Source organism: Lissotriton helveticus, chromosome 3_1 (assembly GCF_964261635.1).
Source record: "Lissotriton helveticus chromosome 3_1, aLisHel1.1, whole genome shotgun sequence".
Lineage (NCBI taxonomy): Eukaryota > Metazoa > Chordata > Amphibia > Caudata > Salamandridae > Lissotriton > Lissotriton helveticus.
The window spans coordinates 1,752,886,252-1,752,911,573 of record NC_136061.1 but is presented as its reverse complement, the minus strand read 5'-3'; the positions used below and the strand labels follow the sequence as shown (position 1 = coordinate 1,752,911,573).

The 25,322-nt window shown below is 42.8% G+C and overlaps 1 protein-coding gene across 1 annotated transcript in view; it reads right to left on the bottom strand.

Annotated features, from left to right (window-relative positions):
- Positions 1-7,588: 7,588 nt before the first annotated feature.
- LOC144823755 (uncharacterized) overlaps positions 7,589-25,322 on the bottom strand; it is a 55,638-nt gene continuing 37,904 nt past the window's right edge. Inside the window, exons 3-4 of the mRNA XM_078682559.1 lie at positions 24,573-24,721; positions 7,589-10,343 (exon numbers count right to left, since the gene is read on the bottom strand). Of these exons, the coding sequence (XP_078538685.1) occupies positions 8,266-10,343; positions 24,573-24,721 (2,227 nt within the window). The 3' untranslated portion in view covers positions 7,589-8,265. The remainder of the gene's footprint in view (positions 10,344-24,572; positions 24,722-25,322) is intronic.

The window sequence follows — 25,322 nt, the reverse complement described above, 5'->3', positions numbered from 1 at the left end:
TAGTGATAAAGCAGAGATTAGAAGCCAAGTTACCAAGTGCCATGCTAAAATGTACCCACTGGACTACATCTAGCTCTGTTGCCTGCCCACCCTTTTGACTTGCCTAACTTGTTGGGTGCCCGGTCAAGGTTATTTTTATAACACTCACTACCTGTATCGAGCCCGTTACTCAGCTCTTCAAATATTTTCATACTATGGGAAAAAGACACAAAAAGTTTGGGAGGTCTTTTAATTGGGTCCAGTAGAGTAGGTGCTTACTGGGCAGTGTCTGTGCTACAGACCAATAATTACCATTGGAGTTTCAGGACTTAAGACCATTTCATTTTGATTACAGAATTGATATCTGTCCTATAATTATCTCTCAAATGAAAATGCACTCCAAAAGATGGTAAGGGGGCTGTAACTCAAGAAAAATTGTCTTTAGTAATCAAACTTGATAAGTTCAAAATCAGGCTAAGTCATACCTTTTAAGATGGCTTAATATAGATGCGTGGGATATAGAATGAAACCCCCAAAACACTCTACAATACACACAGCCACCAAGCTCTGCAAAGTATCACATGAAGTGATCATGGAAAGGTGGCTACTTCATTAGGAAACCCCTGCTCAGTCTTTATCTGATGTACGACCGGACTTGAATTAACATAGACCAGCAGCCTTCGTCTCCCCCTTGCCTAAAACGGACATGCGCACAACATAACAAAATAAGTTACTGCCTTCTTCATGCCTATTCATCACAATTGACACCCGAGGCCACAACAGATACGTTTGTCAGTGTTGATTCAATTTTACATAAACACACTGTGGCATTCACTCACACAAATGTTTGACCAACTTCTATGGACTTTTGACAACTCCATTAACCCACACCTATCAAGCACCTCCACTTCCGTCACACACACAGACCTGCACTAAATCTCCTACACCTCTCTGCTACATTCAGTCTAACCACTCTTATATACACCATTTCAAACATACCTATCCTATCAACAGCTATGAAACCATGCCTATGTACACCTACTCACAACTACATTCTCATCTACAAACCCATTCCCACTTACTATATGGATGTATGGACAAATTACTGAAACATCTGCTGCTGGTGAGATTTTACTATCTCTTGCTAAGGCCATGTGGGTCCTTGTATCTCGCAGCCTTCAATAAACCCTCTCAAAGTTACCACTGGTCCACATGTCCTCATACCAGATGAGTTCCCACCAGTTACAAATTGTGTGTTTTACAATCAAATGTACTGTACATAAAACCGTCTACTAAGGTGGTTTGGTAGAATTACACTAAGAATCTGCCCAGTGTAAAAGCTGGAATGAAGTATTCCAGATTACATTTGCATAGCACATATATTTGACCAGCCTGTACAGCATACTCTGGTTGACAAATGACTATATCGGAGCATAGGATATTCCACCTTCTGAGTGCTATGCAAAGACTTCATCTTTTTCTGAAGGCTTAAGTGTTTCTCACTTTCCATAGGGTTGTACCTGAGAAAAAAACTGCTCACCTGCAACTGAAAAGGAATATCTACTTACCCAGTAGGTCTCTGTTTTTGGCATGTAGAGCTGTAGATTCACACGCTTTACATGCTTTCCACAGCCTGCCATCTAGTGTTGGGTCCAGATGTTTGCACCTTGTTTTTCTTCGAAGAAGTCTTTTCCAGTCACGAGGTAGGTGACTCCTCTTTTCGGTGCTTGTGCTCATGGGCATCAACTCCATTGTTAGATTTTTTTCCCGCAGAGGGTGATAATGGAGTTAGTGAGAGTAGTAGAAAGAGATGTCCATGTATATATGTATCTAAGTAAGATGCCACTGCAACAGGTATGGGTACCAGAGGAGGTGGGTGGGCGCATGTGAATCTACAGCTCTACATGCCAAGAACGGATGCATACTGGGTAAGTAGTATTTTCCGTTCAAGGCATGTAAGCTGTAGATCACATGCTGTGCATAGACTATATAGCAGTTATCTCCCAAAGCGGGGGCTAACCTGTAGCTGTTGCAGTTGTCTGAAATAGTATACGTAAATCACTTTGGCCCACACTAGTTTGTTGTCTTGCTAACACATCTAAACAAAAGTGTTTTGTGAATGTGTAGACCATTTTGCATCTTTGCATATGTCATCTATGGGTATATTTCCTAAGAATGCCATAGAAGCCCCTAGTTTGCGTGTGGAGTGCGCTCTAAGAGGAATTTTCAATGTTCGTTTTGATTTTGCATAGCATGTTTGAATACACTTAACTATCCACCGTGCAATACCTGATTTTGATATGTGATTGCCTTTAAGTGGTGGAGCAAAAGCCACAAATAGTTGTTTTGTCTTACGGAAAGTTTGTGTCCTTTCTATGTAGTAGAGTAATGCTCTTTTCACATCTAAGGTGTGTAAAGCATGTTCTGCCACATAATCTGGTTGCAGGAAGAAAACGGGCAACTCCACAGATTGGTTGCTATGAAAGGCAGAAATTACTTTAGGTAGGAATTTAGGGTTGGTCCGAAGAACCACTTTGTTTTGGAGCAATTGTAAAAATGGTTGTTCTATGGTTAGTGCCTGAAGCTCACCCACTCTCCTCAGTGATGTGATAGCTATGAGGAAAGCTACCTTCCAAGTGAGAAACTGCAGTTCCCATCTGTGCAATGGCTCGAAAGGTGGACCCGTGAGTCTGGTGAGGACAACGTTGAGATTCCACACTGGAGCAGGTGGAAGTCTTGGAGGAATTACTTTTTGTCCCTTCATAAATGCTTTAATGACAGGCAATGTGAAGAGAGACAGATCTTGTCTATTCTGGAGGTATGCAGCTATTGCCACAAGATGCAAGCGTATGGATGTGTATGCTAAATTTGAACCGTTGCAGATGGAATAAATAGAAAATTATGTTTTAAACTGAAAGATCAAGATGGTTGATCTGATTGTTATTACAGTATATGACAAACCACTTCCACTTTGCTGCATAGCAAGCTCTTGTGTAGGACATCTAGCCTCTTTGATGATGTTCATGCAGTCTGGCGGGAGAATTAGGTAGCCAAACTCTAAGACTTCAGGAGCCAGGTCGCAAGGTTGAGATGACTGGGATCTGGATGCCTTATCTCTCCATGGGTCTGCGCGAGGAGTTTGATTCTAATATGTAGTTTTTAGTGAGGAACTACTGAGAGATCCAACAGGATTGTAAACCAGGGTTGATGGGCCCATGTTGGAGCAACTAGGATTAGTGTCAGGGACGCCTGTCTGAGTTTCCGAACCACTAATGGAATGAGAGGGAGAGGCGGAAAAGCGGAGGCAAATATCCCTTACCAATTGATCCATAATGCATTGCCTCTAGACAATGGGTGTGGTGGATACCTGTATGTGAAGCTTGGGCATTTTGCATTTAGGTTTGTGGCGAACTGATCTATGGCTGGAAAGCCCCACATCTGAAATGGGAGGAGAACTTGAGCGTGGAGTTTCCATTTGTGGATCTGTTGTCTTTGACGACTGAGCAAATCTGCAATCTGATTGTTTACTCCTGGAAGGTGTTCTGCGAGTTAATACATTTTGTGATGTATGGCCCATCTCCTGATGGTCCGTGATAGTTATGACAGCTGGGGAGAGTGCGTCTCCCCACCCACTGTTTTTGTATATAGTACATTGCTGTCATGTTGTCTGTACGGATCAGGACATCATTGCCTACTGGATGAACTTGAAATTCTTTGAGCGCTAGAAAAATCGCTAGCAGCTTTAGATGATTCAGGTGAAGCTGCTTTTGCTGCAGGCTACACATGCCCTGAATTGCATGCATGTGGAAATGACCTCCCCAAGCAGTGAGCGATGAGTCTGCTGTTAACACTACCTGTGGAACCTGGTCAATGAAGGGCCGCCCTTTTTAAAGGTTTTGTGGATTCCACCACTGCAGAGAGCGATGGGTGCGGCCGTCCACCAACACTAGATCTGATAACAGACCCTGACCCTGGTTCCACTGATGTGCTAAGCACTCTTGAAGGGGACGCATTTGAAGTCTTGGGTAAGGGAATATTAGAATGCAACACGCCATCATCCCCAGTAGCTGCATGAACACTTGAGCTGGCAATGAGTGTTGAGGCTAAAACTGACAAAGTAGAGTCTGCATGTTGTGGATTCTGGCCGGATTGGGATAGGCCAAAGCCTTTTTTGTATCTATTGTGGCTCCCAGATACGCCTGTGTGCTGGATGGTTGGAGATGGGACTTGGACAGATTTACTGTGAATCCAAGATAGAGGAGCAACTGCACTGTATTGTGAGTGTGACGTGTACAGCTTTCTTGCGAGCTGGCTTTTATGAGCCAATCAACCAAGTATGGGAAAACGTGAATGTGTTGTCTTCGTAGATGAACTGCGACTACTGCTAGGCATTTGGTGAAAACCCTGGTTGCAGTGGTTACTCCGAATGGGAGAACCCTGAACTGATAATGCTGGTCTCCTATTATGAACCAGAGGTATTTGCGGTGAGAGCAGGGTGTATTGGGATATGGAAATAGGCGTCTTTTAAGTCCAGAGTGGCCAGAAAGTCTCCTTGTTGAAAGAGCGGGAGCACTTGTTGGAGTGTGACCATGTGAAAATGGTCTGACTGAATGTATAGATTTAGATCACTGAGGTTTAGTATAAGCCTGAGTGAGCTGTCCTTCTTGGAAATTAAGAAGTACATGGAGTATACCCTGGTCACTTGATATTTTAATGGGACTGGATCTATAGCTCATTTGTCGAACAGAGAGAGAACTTCTTGCTTTAGAAGGGTAAGATGTTCTTGTGACATTGCATGTGATCATGGAAGAATGTTTGGGGGAGTGTCTGTAAGCTCCAGGCAGTTACCATATTGGATAATTTGTAGATCCCATGTGTCTGAGGTGATTCTGTTCCAGACAGGGAGCAATTGGAAGAGACGTCCCCCAACAGGAGTGGAATGATCGGGGGTAGTGGAAGGAAGTCACTGCTTGTTATTTGCGGGATAAGTGCATGTGGAGCTGCCTCTGCCTCTTACCTTACCATTGTTTCCTCTAAAACCTCCTTTGAAATAGCCTCTTGGTGATGGTGATTGGTTGTTGCCCTTGTAGGAAGAGGAGGGATTTTCTCTGGAAATATTCTTGGCACCACACCTGTAAAAGGAGCGGCAAAAGGAAACTATTTGTAGGTACCTACAAGACTCCCATGGACTTTGCCACCTCAGTATATTTTTTAATTTTTTCCAGTGAGGTGTCAACTGCTGGACCAAAGGAGATGTTCTTTGTCAAATGGTTGGATGAGAATAGAGGCTTGCACCTCCGGTTTTAAACCTGAAATCATCAACCAAGCATGCCTGCGTAGCAGTACGCTGGTGTTTACTGAGCGCGCTACTGTATTTGCTGCGTCTAGGGTGCACCTGATGGAGGTATTGGTGATTAGTTTGTATTCCTGAATAAGATCATTAGCCTTAGATTTATGTTCATCAGGCAGAAATTGCATGAGTTTTTTAACTCATCATAATGAGCCCTATCATATGTAGCTAGCAGAGCCTGAGCATTAGCAATGCGCCAATGACTAGCCGCTTGTGACACAAACCTTTTGCCTGAGGAATCAATTAATTTAGACTCCTTATCAGGAGGAGGGGCCTCACCTGTGGTCTGTTAGTGAGCTCTCTTGCGAGCATTGGAAACCACAAGAGCTTCTGAGGGCAGCTAACCTTTGATGTAGGCAGGGTCAGTAGGTGCAGGTTTATATATTTTTCCAACCCTAGGCATGATGATTCTTGCCCTTACAGGATCTTTAACCCGTTGGCTGCTGCCGTCAGCCATTGGCCGACGGCAGCACTACCTCGCTGGTGCTGCCGTTGGCCAAAGGCCGAAGCGACCGCGCCCGTTTTTTAAAACGGCTGCACTGCCGCAAAAAAGCGAAGGCAGCCAATGGTTTAAAGACCTCGTCTGCGTGTTTAAGCATCCCCTTAAGCATTGGTAGTGTACAAGTAGTTCTTTGAGAGGAACTTAGGGTCTCAAATAAGAAATTCTTCTCTAAAGCCTCCTTATGTAGCTCCACCCTATTGTAATGAGCAGCCCTGTTAAGTAGCTCAATGTATCCAATATTGTGGCCAGTTGGTGAGGGTCTGGACCGAGATAAGTCAGGGTCTTTATCCGTGTTTGGGTCAGTGTCATAGTCCTCCCATGGGGCAGTATCAAGTGGCCTATCCTGATTCCCCCATCCCCTTCATCCTGTGGGTCAGGTGATAGTGGTGGTGGTGAATTTGTGGGAATGATGAGTAAGTTGGGATCAGTGGGTGAAGGAGGTGTAATATAAGGTGGTGAAGGGTTACTACCCGCATTTTTCCTCTTCAAAAGTAATGTGGTACTCCCTTGTTCACCCACCTTCCTTTTTTCAGGTAATGTGGCTTGGATAGGTCCAGTTTCTGGGTTCATAACCAGCTCTTCCTGTTTCGGATCCGAAGGTGGAATGTCGGACCGAGGCTCCTTTGGTGGAGTCTTTTTGTCTTTACTTGCCATTTTTGGCACCACACGTTTCAGCTCCGAACCCTTCGGCTCCAAAGATTTAGTCTTTGATAAAGGTGGGATGTGGACCACGACAGGCTTTGATTTGGACGCAGAGGATGTCGGTTCGGCACCGACTTGTGGGTGACTTAATCCAGAGCCGGAAGGCTTCTCTTTGTGTCGGCGCCGGGCCAGAGGGCGGGGCGCTCAAAACTTTTTCTCGGTACAGACCTTGGCCCGCAGGCAGAGGAAGGACCGGAGCCTTTTTGGTCTGGTGTTGTTGGGGCAAGGGGGCTTCTGTACTTACTGTACGCTGACAAGGTGTAACTTGCTTCTCTTCTTCCTTGTCGGAGTCGGCCTCAGACACGGAGACGTGTTCTGCTTCCTCTGCACCTTGAGCTTGTTCTTCTTTATTGAAATCTTCGGCGAAGATGTCCGGTGCGGTACCCCCTTGATGCTGCATCTGGTGACGTCGAGCCTGACGGTTAAGAAGCGTCTTCTTCGATAGAAACGATCGGCATGCATCGCAATCTTTCTCTTCGTATTCCGGAGAGAGACAGAGGTTGCACACTTCGTGCAGGATGGTGCGCGAAAACTAGACGCAACACAAGGGACTGGAGTCTGTTCCATCGACTGCTAGCGAGCAAGGCGCGGGTAGGCCCCAACGGCCCTCCATGAGTTTTCCGATCGAAGGTTTTGAGTCGAAACGATATGCGGAGAATGGGAAACGCGATCGAGAAACAATACCGCAGAGGGTAGTGAATTGCGCGTCAAAGGTAACCCAAGAAACGGTGCCGAACCCGAGCGCCGCAATTCACAACCGAACCCGATGGCGGGAAAAAACAATCTAACAATGGAGTCGATGCCCATGCGAAAAATCACAAAAAGGAGGAGTCACCTACCTCATGACTGGAAAAGGCTTCTTCGAAGAAATACAAAGTGCAAACATCCGGACTCAACACTAGATGGCAGGCTATGCAATGCATGTAAAGCATGTGATCTACAACTTACATGCCTCGAACATGCATTTCGGAGACCATTAGAAATTTCCCCACAACAGACCAAAAGATCTTGGGTTTTAGTACATTGCCATGAAGTATCGTGTTCAGTAAAAAACAGACATTTCAAACATTTATTTTTTTATAAAACTCAAGTAGAAGCCCCTTATTTCAGAAACCACTTGGTTATGGTGTTTATATATCCATGAAGTATAAATATTTTAATAAAGAATATTATAAACTAAAATGTTGTTAGATGGTGACATTTGGGTGTCATTTAATGACCTACAGAACCAGAATAGGAATCAGCAATAATAAATGTTAGAAATAAATATAAAGCTCAATAAAACATATATTAACTCTTCTGTGTGTCTCTGCTCCTCACATCGTAATCTACATTATTCTGGATGCTATAGTGTAACAACTGTGCAACTTCAAGCAGCTTTAGATGTTTTCTTTCCAGTTTCATATAAGTCATTGAGGACAAGTTCCCTAAGTTCAAAGAAAGCAAAAACACATTGCAAACATACAAAAAGTCTGATAGATACCAGTGTTTTGTTTATTAACGTCTTTTCTATTTTGTAATCAGCTAGGCATGAGACAGTTGATGTTAGGCTCAAATCTAATGTCTGGCTTAGGTTTGGTTTAAGAAGCGAGTTAGAGGCGGATCAGGTATTTCTGTAAGGAATTAATAGGACTAATCACGTCTCTACAACCAAAAGTGCATCAAAAGCAACCAAACATCTGATGAATTATCGCTCGACTCCCCATAAAATTTCAATACGCTTACTGATCGTTTAAATTATCAAAGTTTCACTCCCTTGTTCCTCTTTGAAGTATTGGATTTCAGACAAACTTCGGTCTTGGTTCTGGCTTGACTCTCCCACAGAATGCGCTAGTTTCTTACCTCCCTGTGTGAAGCCGTATCGCAAAGGCTCACTACGTGGCCTATTTGTTTGGAATATCAGCATAGACAATGAGGTCCTATCATCACACGAAATTTCATGGGACTTAGTTTTACTGTTCATTACACTTGAGAACACACGCTCCTCATCGGAATTGCTGTGAGGTAAAGTAAAGAGAAGTCTTGCAATTTTAGAAAGTAGAAAAAACTTGCTCCTTTGGGTGCTTCGAAAGATGAAATCCCGCTCAAGATGAAACCAGATAACATCTATTCTATACGAAGCAACCTCCCCACTAGCACAGGTCACTTGAATGGCAGCATCTTCCCAGGTTTTTGCAGGAACATCTACAAATTCAATAACTTTGTAAGTGACAAACTCTTGTTCAAGGCAGGCCAGATCTTTTTTTGTAAATTTTAGATAGGCGTTAAAGCGCTCCACCATAAAGAGCACACTTTCAAACCCATATTTATGTTTTTCAAAAAAGTTGAAGACTTTAGCATGTTTGAGCACCTCATCATGAACTGGGAGTACTTCCAATGCACACTTCACTGCCGCCTGGTGAAAAGATCGAACAGCTTCAAAGAAATTAGATTGTGTTTGTGGCTCAATAATCCCCATTTCAAGCATGTTCTTCAGCTTTCCACGTACACCGATACCTACATAGAGACTTGAATCCGGGATCTGACAGTCACAGGAGCTCAGATCTGGAAGGCTGGCTTCTGGGTTTTTCATGAACGATTGAACAACCTGACCCACATAAGCTCTACTTAATAGCAAAGCCAGAAGATCTACAATGGCGTCATACAACAGATGAATGACCGGGTCTTCTCTCTGCAGCAAGAGATTGAAATTCACAAATGCTGGTAATGACGATTGAAGGAACAGGCAATATATCTCAGTCATAGGATTCTTAAAGCAGTGAAACAGCCTCTGCATTCTGCTCTCACAAGCTCCAGCAATATCCGGTGTTGACAAAAAATAAGAACGAAGGGAGTCAAAGTGAAGAATAAGTTGATCCAAACCGGTAAGCATACCAAGCCAACGGACAGAAATTTCCTTCAGCACCTGACAGTAATCGGAGTCCACAAACTTACAAAACGGACCACACAGGTTTGTCATTTTTGATGCATGCTCAAACCAGCAGTATAAATCAACAAGTAGATCTTCTGCATCAAAATCTTTTAGTAAGCTACAGAAAGCAGATGAGGCTTGCAAGGCACAGTTGTCTGCCACTTGACATGGACATGCCATGAAATATATGTTTGCATTATAATTGTGTGCCATAGATTTTATAGGGCTTAGGTTCCCCATATTAACAGAGGTATTATCAAGCCCAAACCCGACACAATTTTCCAAAGGAATGGAATGTTTATACACAGCATTGCAAACTGTAGCAAATACACCTTCAATGGTGTCAAACTTCCTTATGCAGAGGTCTAGAAATTTGCAGCATATTCGGCCCTGCCTAGAGTCGAAAATTCGTACGGTCAATGGACATGCTTTTTGTTCAGGGTCTCGATAACTGCTACCATCAATACAAAGACTGAACAGTGATGACCTCATGTCATCGGTTAAATTAGATAACAATTCTGGTACAATTGCTTCGTTCAATATGCTGGCTATTCGTGCTTGATCACAAGCGAAGGACTGAGCAAGCTTAGAGTCAGGAAAACTTTGCCATATGAGACGGACCAAGTGATCAGCTGCAGCAAAAGGGATTCTGTGCTCAGCAAAAAACTTAGTGAAATTCCATTCAGCTTGTCTCACAATCCACTCTTCCGTTGACTCTTGCTCTGCTAAAGCCCCTGCAATTGCCTTGTTTCTTATCTTCTTTTCTTCCAAAGCTCTGTGTGCTTTACCTGAAACATGGCGTTTCACGTCATATATGCCTTGATGAGAGCAGGATACATTCTTTTCACAAATCAAACAACGGAAGAAGTTGGAATCATTCTTGATAGGAACAATGATCCCTGGAAGATAAAAGGGATTTTCTAAATTCAACTTTAAACTTTATTTACACAGTGCAAATATATATATTTTTAAAACATGATAAATACTAGTCACAACTCATAGCAGTATAAATATATGGAACAATTGCAATCATAATAAATCGTTTGTTAAAATGCTACCACAATACAGAGACAACAATTAAAGGAACAAAAACCTCAAAGAGTCTTTAGAAATGGGCTCATTAAGGGTCGGCTATATCAGCCGGATTTTCTATATTATTTTCTTAGTATGGGCAGCTCAAGGATACTCACTTAGATAAAATAATAGTGCACTACAGTGGTTGAAAGAGTCCAATTTAAAAAACAATAGAACCTAGATAGGTGTCATTGTACTACTGCAAATTGTTTAGGCCTTTGTATGCAGGACAAAGAAATAGAACTTGCTCTACTGTTTCACTTGCTGAGAGGCAATAGGCACACTGGTGGGAAGAGGGCTTCAAATCAGTCCCCCATCTGGTTGTAAAAGAATGGAGGGGTAGAAACCCATGCTTGAACTTCTAATAAAGTTTCTTCGCATTTACCAGCTCAATATCATCCAGGAAGCACTCCAGCCCACAACCATCCTTCCATTGGAGGCTAGTTCAGAGTTAAAGTTCCTACTTGTGACTTAGTATGCAAATGATTTAGTTTATATTGCCGATAGGCATCCCAATTTGGGCCTTTGATGTTTAGCTGCACTCCGTGGGAGCATCCCAAAGTTGCCCAAGCCCAATGTTCGTGAATGTAACCCGGATCTATTTAAACCATGGGATTTCTTTTGCACCTGTACTACATAAAGTCTCCTGCAGCCCTGCCTGATATGAAGCAAGCTCCAGGGCGGACCAGAGCCTTTTCCAATATAACAGGAAAAACCTGTAGTCCTGGTGAAATGGGGCGAATGGGGGAGCTCTTTTGCAGCTTTATGATACCCCGGCCATAGTTTGCTCAAGCCTTAGCCTGCTTCTAGTGATATGCGGGTCTCAGTTAAAGCGCTCATTTTGGATTATTCCCAAATACTTGAACGTGCAAACACTCTCCAAATGGGAACCTTGGAGGACAGGGTTACGCCATGTAGAGCTACAGGGATGGAGCACCATAAATTTAGTTTTGGAGAGGTTTATGTCTAGTCCTCTCTTGGTAGAGAAAAAGTCGAATCTATCCTTAGCAGCCCCATGGGGGACTTTGATATGAGCAACCTATCACCTGCAAACATCAGGGCTGGTGTCTTGATGTTTGCAAGTGACTGGGTGTCCGAACTGTCCACAAAAATTAATTGCTAAGTCAATAAAGCACCCCCCTTTGGACAGGGAAAGGCTCAGTCAATTCTCCCATTGGACCACATCTCCCTTGGGCAAAGTTGTTAGAATGTAGGCACTTAATCATATTCAACAGATATTGCGGCACCCCCATTTTCTAAATGTGTTTATTTATTTGTATGTGGCAAGCTGTAAGCAAAGTGGCAGCAGATTTGAATAATTATGGGATTGTTTTTTCAGGTCCGTACTTTCAAAGCAAATATGAGAGCACTTGGTAAGATTGGAAAAGTGCTGGCGATACTAATAGGACTGGTTTTTAACAAGTGTCACTGATTAGTATAGGCACCCAATAAGCCATCATTAATACACGCACGACCACTCATCAATACACCATCCATTCATCCACCAATTAACTTGTGCATTAAACCACTTACACAGCCTTAATGAAACAGGCTTTAAACTGACCAAGTATATGGAAGATTAAAGCAAGGATGAAATAAGAAGATAAAAACAAGCTCCTTCCAAAACTTGGTGGGTATATATTTACACACAATGCAAAAACAACATTAAATGCAAAAATCATAATACACTATGCACAATGCTGTTCCAAGATTGTCGCTACGTAAACATCAAACTGGGTGTCAATCCTCTAATGCTAAAAGCATGTATTGTATTACTGTTGCACTGATCTAAGGTAGCCATCTTCCAACGGTAAATCAATGTTACATTATAGACAATTTAAATTTTACAAGTAGGGCTCCCAGTTTAGAGGTATTTTTTCCTTTTTACACTTATCCATTTGTATATATCTATATTTTTCCATGTTTTATCTGTATTCATCCATATTTGATTAGTGTAAAAAATTAAGCTACAATAGGTATATTTCCACATTTAATCAAGAAATGTGCTTACATGTCCAATCAGTTTTAGCAATTTACAGCATAATTCAGTCATCTGAAATTATTTTAATTGTAGAACAGCTCAAACCGCTTTACTGCAACAGTTATTTAAGCTTCATTAGGAACTTTTGTTATATTTGTTTACTCCCTACCTGTCAGTCTGCAGAGCTACTGATCTAGTACACATGACTGAAAGTAGTGGGATCGCCCAAATGGAAAATCATTTTCTGTATTTTTCCATATTTAAAAATAAATACAGACAGCAAATTGGATTGTTTTATCTCTGTATTTATCTGTAAAAATCAGTAAAAACTGAAAACTGGGAGCTTTAATTATAGGCAAAAGTTATCTGGACCTGATGAAAAGATGTGGGCAAATGGTGATTTATTTTCTGGAGTTGATAATAGGAAAGAGTATGGTTTTAAGAGCACGGTCACCAACACAGGGGAGCAGGGCTGGCTGTGGTCATGCAACAGGAGGACGAAAATAGGGTAATAAGGTCATGTTAAATGACTATTACGTAGAGGAAAAAGTGGTCAGTACCATCTCTGACCGACACTAAATTCTCACCTGACATTTCCTTTCTATTTCTTCTCTCTATACAATTTAGTGGTAGCGTTTAGATTGTGTTGTAGGAAGACAAGGATCAGTCCTGACTAATACCCCTGACCTGGGCAAGGCTTGAATGAGTGCAGAAACATTTCTATTCACTAAGGGTTTGCTTAGCACAGACCTGCTAACATCATTGTTTGTAATCATGCAAAAAGACGCCTAAACTACAAGGATTTGTCTACTGACGTCAACCTACATTTTTAATCTCTCGTCTCTTTCTGAGCAGACCTCATAATGTATGGTTACTCTTTGATGACACACAAAGCAGATGTGACCACTACTAATCTACGTGTCAATCATTAGGTATCTACCCCGCTACGAGTTCCCTAGGGAGATTGATACATACCTAAATCATTGGTAATAGTGAGGAGGTACCCGATGATGAGGCATGCCATTGGAAGTGGACCAGAGTAACCGTCCAAATGCATCTTGGGTGGTAGAATAGAGAAACTCTCTCATCTCATCATAAAACTCTGTTTTTCCACATCTTTTCCTTAGGCACCCTGATATCTTTGTTCATACAACATGCATCTTGGAAGAACGGATCATGTTGCTTCCATTAAGTTCCTCTCTTTTGCCACTTCTTGTGGGGGTCAGTATAGGTATGACCATTCCAAGATGTTTGCACAGTTTAGAAATAGTGGCCGCATAGAAAAAAGCACACGGCAGACTAAATGAGCAAAAAGCGAATGGCCTGTTAGGACTGTCTACAGAAGCTGTAGGGTGCATTTAAAAGGAAATGGCAGAAGGCAAGAAGTTAAGGGGATTTTTGATGAGTATGTCCCTGCATGGTATACAGGCATGTACTGCTGCCATGAGTGCCTGACTGCCTGTAACGGTACAAAAGGGGGTGGTGATGGACGGAGCATCTGAATCAATCAAACACTCACACCCAGTCAAAAGATCTGGGTTTAATCCATCACCGTTCTTTAGCCCACTCTGCCACCCCAGTTCAGACATGGCTATATGCAAATCAGTCTGACCCTGTGCCTCATGGGAACAGTCCAGCCTGAACTGCCAAGCCATGCCTTCCCTGGACCGGAAACAAGCTTCCGAGGACCGGTTTCTGGCATTACAGCCGTCTTCAGCCCGGCTTGCTTGAATCCAGTGGCAAAGTGAGCAAGGGACTCACGTCTGAGCATACCCTGCCACACTTATGGCGGCCAATAGCGGTACAAAAGGGGGTGGTGATGGACGGAGCATCTGAACCAGTTCGGGCTGGACTGTTCCCATGAGGCACAGGGTCAGACTAATTTGCATATAGCCATGTCTGAACTGGGGTGGCAGAGAGGGCTAAAGAACGGTGATGGATTAAACCCAGATCTTTTGACTGGGTGTGAGTGTTTGATTGATTCAGATGCTCCGTCCATCACTACCCCCTTTTGTACTGCTTTTGGCCGCCATAAGTGTGGCAGGGTATGCTCAGACGTGAGTCCCTTGCTCACTTTGCCACTGGATTCAAGCAAGCCGGGCTGAAGACGGCTGGAAAGCCAGAAACCGGTCCTCGGAAGCTTGTTTCCGGTCGAGGGAAGACATGGCTTGGCAGTCCGGGCTGGACTGTTTCCATGAGGCACAGGGTCAGACTGATTTGCCTATAGCCATGTCTGATCTGAGGTGGCAGAGTGGGCTAAAGAACGGTGATGGATTAAACCCAGATCTTTTGACTGGGTGTGAGTGTTTGATTGATTCAGATGCTCCGTCCATCACCACCCCCTTTTGTACTGCTGACTGCCTGTAACGGGCATCAGACTCGATTTTTGGATCTGGTGTCTCAATAATAAAGAGGGTGTAGATGCCTAAGTCTCTCTCTACCATGAATAGGTCCTGGACTTGTCCTATGACCTGGAGGGACGCACTAAGCATGTCCTTACTGACTGACAGTAGACACAGGGCGCTGGAGGCAGTGTAACATGTTTTGATAATCCATAGTGTGAGCAGACCTTTTTATCTGTGCTACCCGAGTACACCAGTTCTTAGTGCTAACATCTAGAGTATGTGTTATGAGAGTTGAAGTGTTTAGCCTGCATGGTACATACATGGTGTGTGAGAGCCGGAGTAATGGGGCCTGTAGGATCCATTCTGGATATCCCTTGCATGGCCTTTGCACAAGATGGAATGGAGGGTTGTTTTCCCAGACAGAGTAAGTGTACTGCTCACACACTTTCCTGAAGGTAGACGGGGAGACCTAGACACTAGAGTAAGAGGAGTGGAGGCAAGGATCCTTTATATACTTAATGGAGTCTTTTCCTAAACTACAACCTACTGATTAGTCTTCCTGGACACTACTATATGGTGGCTGGTAGGGGTGAGGCGCAAGTCTGTAGACTATGCTGTGCAAGGTGAGGAAACCTTTAAATGAGGCCTGCCCTTTTGTTTTTCCCCCCGATTACTCCTTAAGTTTGGCTGATGACAGCTAGGTGCAGAAGCCTCACATTACTTTGTGCATCAGTTGTGGTTGATCCAAGTTGGAGACTAGCTTGTTGTAAGAAGCATCACTCTAAACAAAGGCTGTGTTTGGAAAATAGCCTGGAAAGCACACTTCGAAGGCGAGCCAACTTGAACAAGGTTTACAGTATCGGACACTAGCTACAGATCTCCTGTCTGGGTTTGTTGTATTAAACTAGGAACCCCCTCCCCCCACCCACTTTGGGTTCCAGTTTCAACAGCTGTATGACCAAGGAAGGGAGTGCTCCGCAGAATACTCAGAGAACTGTAGTGTAATTAGCATTGATGTCTGCCTGACAGTCTCCATTTCGACTGAAGTCTGAATCTCTTGCTGGACGAGCTGTATACCTCTGTCAAAATTCCTAAAAGCCTTCCTGAGGTACATGATCTGCCGGCGCCAGCAGGCAATAGTCTCTCAGGACTGAATCGAACAGGAACAGCGACTCAATGACTGAAACGGCAGAGGCCTAGTCAGGGCTGTGGTTCAGTCTGAATTTGTAGGTGTGTGGCCACAACTACCACACATTGTGATCAGCATGTAAATTGCCACAACTGCGAATTGTGGTGACCTCCATGCCAGAAGAAAACCGCCTTTATGTGGCTGCGATTGCTGGTGAGATTAGCCCATGTGGGGGCTGCAACAACTCGTTCTAGGTATTGGGGAATAAGGGGGGCTACGCTAATCTAAATCAGCTTAGTATTATATTCAAACTGTTTGACCTGCTTGCTTGGCAATACCCCTATGCCTACGAATACAAGATACATTTAAGGAGGATGGGGTAAGCAGCAGGTAATTTTTAGTGCACTATCAAATAAGTGAAATTATTTTATTTAATGTAACTGTTAAAAAGTAATAATCTACATTACAACCGTAGTAGTTTATTTGAATGGGTTATACAAATAAAAGATGCCGTTTTTTTTCCCAAGGCTGCGTTATATTAAAATCAAAAAGTAGATGAATGCAACATTCATATTCGACATACAGAAACATTGGCAAAGAAATAATTATGACTGAAGCACATAGAAGAGAAAAAGCAAAATAAAATGATCAAACAAATTAGGGTAGTACATTCATTATTTGTACAATCTTTCGGTGCTCTACACACCGCAAACTGTGCTAACGAGCACTCAGTGCAAAAACGTGGGGCAATAAAGATATTATTTCTCAAAGTGTCCCAGTGTTCGTGTCCGGTTCAAGTTGAGAATGTGCCACTGCCTAGTTAAGCATTGCAGATATAGAGCTTCCTTGTGATGGAGGTCTGTGGATTTATGGAAGTATATTAATCTTGGAGAATACATCTATGCAGCAACTGGTTAAGTGGTGCAGTGTTATGTCTATATTAAGGAAGGAAGGAGGATCGCCAGACGTGGGTCTGGGCGGCCTGATGCACTGCTCTAATCACTCAAGGGAGTGTAAATCAAAATTGTTTCAATAAATGTCAATAAAGTTTTATCTGTTCAATAGTGTTAATCTCAGTATTCAGTCATCGATGTAATAAACGACATCAGATTCATGCTTGTAGTGCTGAAGTTTCTTTATAGGGAATCAATAGGGAATGTTCAAAGTCACATAATCTCAAAGTGAATGAAACAATTCTTCATAATCAGTTATGTTTGAAGAATTATGAACATAACTGATTATGAAGAATTGTTTCATTCACTTTGGGATTATGTGACTTTGAACATTCCCTATTGAATACTGAGATTAACACTATTGAACAGATAAAACTTTATCGACATTTATTGAAACAATTTTGATTTACACTCCCTTGAGTGATTAGAGCAGTGCATCAGGCCGCCCAGACCCAAGTCTGGCGATCCTCCTTCATTCATGACCAAAGGCTTGCAGGGCCTTTTCCTTTTGCACGCAATTGAATACATTGTCTAACTTTGATTCCATGTTACAGCTTTACCTTTTATTTGTTCCAACTGAGTGCATCTAGGTTGCTTCTGATTTTGATTTCCATATTAAGGAAGGAGCATGATTGGCGCCTAGACGTTTCTGGGGTGAAACGTTGGTCAAGTTCTGTTGGGTTAGAACGGTGTTCTTGTGGTTCCTTGCATAGAACCTGGAACGCAGTGTGGGTGTTGGGATTCGAGGCTTGGCAGTTATGCCCAGACAGGGAAGAAAAGTAAAGAAGTACCCTGACTCCACTGCCTCAACTTCTTTACAGTGGCGATGATCATTGCGGGGTAGTCGGCGACTGGACGTGTGCAGTTTCGGAGCACCAGCGTCCTCATCAGCATCTTCGTTGGTGGTTAGGTCCCCTCCCAGCCCTCCAGGTAATCATGGAGAGAACTGTTGCACCGCTACCCTTTTTACAAGCTCCTGGCACTCCCCCACTGAACTGGCAGCAATGGAAAGAAATCTTTGAGGCCTACTTAGAGGCAATTGATGGCGATACCTTCACCTCTAAAAAGAAAAAACGCCCTTCTAGTGTATCATTTTGGCACTGAAGGTCGCAACATTCTGAAAACTTTGCCACTAAAAATTGTAAGTGTATTTACATCGGGTGGTGAAAACGGCGATTCTCCAACAGCGATTGACGAGTATGGCTCCATCATTAGTACCCTTGACAAAAACACAGTTCTCGATCGCCACAAGTTTCTTCGACATTCCCAGCTTCCAGGTGAATCTATTGACGACTTTGATGGCAGCCTCACAACAATGGCTGCCACATGCAACTATAGGGAGTTCAGAGATTAAATTATCAGGGTTCAATTAATAGTAACAACTAATAATAAGAAGGTTCCGGAGAAATTGGTCAACTGATGACCCGGATTTAGAAGCTGTGCCAAAGCTAGCAAGGAGTATTGAACATTCACAAGCCTGTATGAAGGAAATGAACGAAGGTACCAAATCTACGGAGGTTAGACACTTGAACACCAAACCCTGCCCCAGACAGGTTGTGAAAGTAACCAACTCAAGTTTGTCGCGCAGTGGCAATGGTCAATTATCTAAACCCAAGAGTGAGAAGTCAGAAAGGTGTGAGAACTCATGTTTACGTAGTAGTAGCAGGTCTCATCTGGGAATGCCAGATTCTACTCTGCATTATCTCAAACATGCTTCAAGTGTGGGAGAAAAGGCCATTTTGCACGTATGTGCAGAGCTAGTGTTAACCAGCGATCTGCTCTCTCACAGTCAGTCAAGAACATTGAGGAAGGTTTCTGCGATTCTAACGAAGAAGACAATGAGATTCTGATGTTGTCCTCAACAAACCTTGTAGAGAGTGCATTGGTAGAAATCTTGTCCACGGCTGGTTTACGCAAGAGAAGGCCTTCATCTTGCACAGTCTCAGTAAATGAGAGAAACAAATATTTTCACGGATTCTGGTTCTCCCTTCACTTTGTTAAATGAAAAGGACACTTATGAACTTAAGAACATTGTTGTGCATGAGTCTCGTATAAAAATCTTTGTTTACGGGGCAAGAGGGTGGAGGTCGTAGGGAGATTTGATGCTAATTTGCAATTCAATGGCAAACATGCTGTGGGGTTTGTGTACATTGTCAAGGATGGTGCAAATTTGTTGGGGTGGCATGAACAGGGTGAGTTAGGAATTATCTTAGACCCCAATCACCCAGACATGATACTGACAAAACAGAATGTGAACTATGTGTCGAGTGGTCAACTGTTAACCAATACAGGAAATTATTGTGTTGTTAATCACATGGGAACTGAAGAATGCGGAAGGCAGACAAATCGATGAGACTTTGTGTGGATCTCAAGGACGTGAATTTCAATATCTGGGTTGATCGCCTACCGTTGCCCAACATAAATGAGATGCGATCGACTTTGGGCAATGCCAGATACTTTACCTCTCTGGATGCATCTTCAGCGTACCAGTAGAGTTTTTAGGCACTTGCTGTCATTTGTTATGCCTGCACGGGCATTTTGGTACATCCGAATGCCACTTGGGCTGGCGTCCGCATCCGCTGTATTTCAGCGGTTGATAAATAAACCCTTCAAGGATATCAAAGGTGTAATGTTCTTCTAGGACGTTATGCTAATTTTTGGTAAATCTATGGGAGAGCATGACAGCAGGGTGAGAAATGCAAGTTTACCCAAGAGGGTGTTGATCATTTGGGTCATCAAGTATCTGGGAAGGGAGTCAAGCCCAATGTAAAAATATGTGATGCCATTCAGTGTGCACATAAACCCAAAAATAAGGACCAGCTCTGTTAATTTCTCGGGCTGGTAGATTATTATTCTAAATTTGTTTGTTTTTGACAAAATCAGTGGGTTATATTGTTTCCTGAAGAAAAACAAGAAATGTATGTGGGATGATAATTGTGACAAGGAATTTGAATCCATCAAAATGGAAATTGTTAATGCTTGTCTACTCAAAATGTTTGATATTAATGACTCATGTATTATAACCATGGACGCTAGCAATGCAGGTATGGGTGCAGTACTTATGCAGGTAAGGGCTGATGGGAAGGAACAGACAATTGCATTTGTATCCAGGACATTACGAGGTGCAGAATCATCTTACTACACAATAAAGAAAATCATTGGCCATGTGGTGAATGGACAGAGGTAGGATTTGAGGACAGCTTGAACTCGGAGGTCATCATTCAATTTTTCAAGGCTATATTATCTAAGGAAGGTTTTCCCGAGGAATTAATTGTGGGCCATGAGAACGACCCCCATATAAGTACAGGAATGTTCCCTTTTACCTTGTTAAGGGGAAGGATTGCTGGTTCCAAACTCTATAAAGAATGGATGGAAAGGAAAATTATTGATGCTACAAGGTTGGTTAAGGTAGCGGATGTGAGAACTGCGGTACAGGAGAAGTACGATTCCACGGATGGATGTCACTGGGTTCTGTCGGTCTAGGTGGGTGAGAGTTAAAAGACTAGGTTCTGTTCGCAAAGGTTGGTCACGTTTTTCTGCAACCATTAGGGTTAAGAAGGTGGGGAAGCATGTTGTGCTACTTGAGAATGGGAAAACTTGGAATAAGTGTTTTATTTCGGTTGTTCCCAAATCAGAGGTGGAATATGTTGGGAGGAAGATGGGTGTGCACGTTGACCCAGCTCAGCCTAATGTTGATTTCTCTCAGGGCAAGAGAGTCGTGGCACTCAAGACCTATTCTGACCAGGGGGAGCTCGGTTTTGGGTACCCCTGTTAGAGCATCTGTCAGAGCCAGGTCACGTCCTGCAAAGTTTAGTGATTATAAAATGTTTTGATTCACCTTTTCTGGTTTTAACTTCTGGTTAATTTTCTCGTTCCTCCATGTTTTCTTCTTCACATTCCTTAGGACATATTTTTCACCTGTTTAATTTTCTTGTCCTCTTCTAATGCATTTTTTATGTAATTCTTGTTTCTTTGTGTATTTTGTCAGTAGAAAGGGTGATGTGTTGGGTTAGAATGGTGTTCTTGTGGAACCTGGAACGCAGTGTGTGAGCAGCGATTCGAGGCTTGGCAGTTATACCCGGACGGGAAAGAAGAATAAAAGGAAGTTACCGAACTCCACTGCCTCAACTTCTTTACACCGATATAGAGCTTCCTTGTGATGGAGGCCTGTGAATTAATGGAAGTATAATAACCTTGGAGCATAAATCTATGCAGCAGCTCGTAAGTGGTGCAGCGTTATGTCCATATTACAGAAGGGGATTGATTGGTACCTAGAAGTTTCTGGGGTCAAGTTTCAAATGAATGCATTTCTCACAAAAGTGAAATAAAAGTGCAGATGAGGTGTGGCTGCAGGCCTAGAAGTCACAGAAACAACATATAAATAAGGTGTATAAAGTTATATGAGTCGAGTGAAAGAGGCAGTGCCATAGTCTGCATGGCTACCTTACGCCAATACAAATTAATTGTAGTCCAAATCAATTTAATAAGAAGGCGACAGGAGGTCTTGGGGTAGTTTACGTCAAGAAATGGTATAATAAGTACAGTATCGCTTTGCCAAGAATGGACCTCTCTGGTGGTTGGGGTCAAGTGATGGTTAATGCAGTAGAGGATAAAAACCGAGGTAAAGTACCATCATGGCAATGTATAATACCAAGATTGTTATAATAGGTCGCAGTATGGACTTATCTCCAGTCTGTGGAAAGAGAAATAAAGTTGCTGTGCCCCAAAGACCATGCAATCATCCGTCTTTTATATTAACCAGTCTCAAGGGAACAGAGAAGCAGACAGCACTGTGTCTGTCTAGCCCACAGGAGTGCGATTAGGAGTGATGTCCCAGGTTGTTGGGCATTGTTCAGTACTGTTGGGATAAGTGGAAATTGGTAAAAAAGCTTAGACAAATCTCCCTGACCAGTCTATCGACAGGGAATTCCCTGGGACTGATGGTGTGGAAACCAGGACAAGAAGCCTTGGCATTCTGCGGTTTCTGGACTTGCGAATAGGTCTATGCTCGGTGTCCTCCAGCTTCTGAACATGCTGTCCAGTACTACCTGCTTTATCCCCCATTCATGAGAGGTGTTTTCTCGCCTACTTAATCTGTCTGCCTCTGTGTTCTGCTTCCTGAGGAGGTGTGTTATTACTAGGGTCGTGTTCTGTTGGTCTGTTGTAATGGTCATCTTCATATCTTCTGTGCTAGTTTCAACAGAGGAAACAACTTTGTTTCTCGCTGCTTGTTGAGATAGAACATCATTGTTGTGTTGTCCGTTTGCATTAGCACTGTCTGTCTCCTCACATGTGCCTGGAACGCTTTCAGCATTAGGAAGACAGTCTTTAGGTGCAGGCAGTTTATGTGCTTCACGGTGTTCGTAAGGCTGCAGAAACCAATGACAGTCAAATTGTCCATTTGTGATCCCTAGCCCTTGTGGGATACGTCTCCTTGTGGGATGCATCTATCGGTATGGTCACCATGTGAGCTGGAAGTTTGAAAGGTCTTCCTACCCTCAAATTTGTCAGGTTCCACCATTCTATTTCCTTCTGAAACTTTGCTGTGATGACTACTAAATCCTCCCAGTGGTTTGTGACCATCCTATAAAGACATTCCTGTACAGCTCTTGTATGTAGTATAAGGGGAATGTATTATGCTATCATCCCATCAATTTCACGACAGTCCTTACTGTCCCAGACTGCCCCTTCTGGTAGAGTTTGCTCTGCTATTGCCTTCGCACTGCTGGAGACTGGATATGCCCGTGCTGTTCTGGAGTCCAGTGTTGCCCTCAGGACCACCTTCACCTGCTCTGGGAGTTGTGATGACTTTTTGTCATTTATTGTGAGCCCGAGGGATTGAAGTGTGTTGATGACTGTTTGACTGTCTCAGTGGCATTTCTGTTTCGAGTTAGCCTTTACCAGCTAATTGTCTAGGTATGGGTAGACATGTATACTTTGCCTTCTTTGGTACGCTGCCGCCACTAGGCATTTCATGAGCATCCTTGGAGCGGATTTTATGCCAAAAGGCAATAACATGTCTTGCACAGTCAAGCTTTCTTCGAAACTGCCGTAGATGACGCACTCCAACAAATAATAAAGAAGGACAACAATACAGCCAAGGAAATGGGGGTTTAGCAAATCAGAGTTTCATCTATGAGAGGGGGTATCTCCCACAGAGAAGATCTACAGGCAGGGAAGGGTTTCCACCAGCCCCATAGCAACAATAGCAGCAGCATTGCCTCGGACAACAAGCCGCACTCCATCCTGCTCAATAGCAGTGGCAACACCTGATGAGGACTCAGACCCTCGACCTTTTCTTTACTCTGCAATTCTTCAAGATTCTTCGGAGCGCCTCCAGTGTGCTTCCAGACCAAACAGTGGAAAAAAGAATGTAAAATGGCGACCACACACAGGAACTTCCCGGGCACAGTCTGGTGCCACACAGGGGCTGGAGTTACCACCTTAAAAGATTAGACTTATGGCCTCTGGCATACCTTTTTCTAGTGAACCTATAACCTTTTTCACAGGTTTGTCACCATCACCAACTCAGGTCTTCTGTAGTCCGTCTAAACTTTCTCACAAAGCAACGACTGGTAAACAATTAAAAACATCTATATAAAGTTAGTTGGCAAAACAATATACATCCCTTCCTAAAACGGTGAACAAAGATTTACAAAGTATAAATGTCCTACACTTTAGTATTGTCACAGAAACACCAACACCCTTGCCCACTATGGTAATCTGTGAGATTCCCTTGAACAAAATACCTCTTTATGAACTTTAACACACACAGTGTAACGACATCTCACTCTTAAAGGCCAGCTGGCTTTACAGGAACTTTCCCCAAAAAATAAGTCAAGCCTACTGCCTTTGTCATAACCTTCCATTAACAAACAGACCAGGCTTATAGTCATGATCAATGGCTCTTCCATCATAACCAACGTAGTCCTGCTGTTTTTACAGTTCCAAAAATCCTTGGTCCTTAAATTGTGGAAATTTGATGGGTGGGAGATCTAGATTTCGGAAAGTCTGTGTGTGTGGGCAGGGGTGGATAGTTTGTATAGGTCAGAGAAATAAATCACTTCTGAAACCCACGTTTGTGTCCTTCCTCGCTTCAAAAACAATATACAAACTATCCTAAAACTATACAACAAGAATTCCCAAAGTGTAATTCTGCTATCCTTTGGGTTTGCCACAGAAGATAACTAAAACCAAACTCTTTGCCTACCATGATTATTTGTGAGATTTCATGAAATAAATAAATAACTGTCTACAAGATTTAACACATTTTTAGGCCTATTAGCTATAACACATGCTTTTCACAATAAATACATCTGTTCTACTGCATTTGCAAAAGATTTTCATAATGAACAGGTAAGGCTACATATGTAGCCTTGACTATTGACTTATAACAAAAACAAACTTGTTGAGCATAAGCTTTCCCACAAGGCAAAAAGTGCAATACAACCACGTATTTCAGCAGATGCAAACAACCTCGGACATATCAAAATCTGTACTCTAAGTACTCAGGTCTGACACTTTTTTAGAAGTGCTTCTTGAAGCTCTTTTTCTGTTGATCACGTAAATAATCCCTTTAAAGATGGACAACCAGAATTTATTGTGTTACCAGAAACCAAAGCATTGCTCAATGAATCAAGAGTTACCTTTAAATGGACCAGACTTGATCCATGCCATGTCAAATTTAGTCTTGTAATATCTTGCTCCACATTTTTTTGGAAGAGAAGGCAACTGTCTCTTCTGTGATGTACTCTCCACGGAACTGCAATTGCTTTCATCTGTATCCGAAATTACCCTAGCAAAAGGAAGTGCAAGAGTTGATTGCAGTTAGTGTGTTTGATACTGAAACTTTCAACTACTAAAGCTAAAACCTTGACAAGATGCATTTCTAACTGTTTCGGAACAGCTTGACTGGGTATTTATAGAACCTTTCCTCTCGGAAAATAATATGCTAGGTGTTGAGAATATCTAGCTATGATTTTTCGGTTCAGTACTGACTCCAACAAGGCCATTTATGTGGGATTTTTAAGGTTCACTAAGTTTGAAAAGCACCTTGGAAAGGGTTTGCTGTGCTCGCTCACCCACTACAACACGATGAAACGAGGCTTTAAATATAAAGCTGGGTATGCAGGAACCCTAGAAGTGCCTTCACAGAGGGGTAAGATACAACCCACCACTTGAGCGGTGTAATTTTACTCTCTATAATCAGACCAATATGCCCACTAGAAAAATCTGGCAGTATAAGACCCATGGCAGACTGGCCAAGTTTCCACCCGTAGTGACCTGGTGATATATCCTAATCAGAAGCTTCAGGAGTAATGCACTACAAAAAGGGGCTTTAGTAATTTTGATGCTCAATCTTTCATTTCTGGATTTTGAGCTAAAACGAAAACATG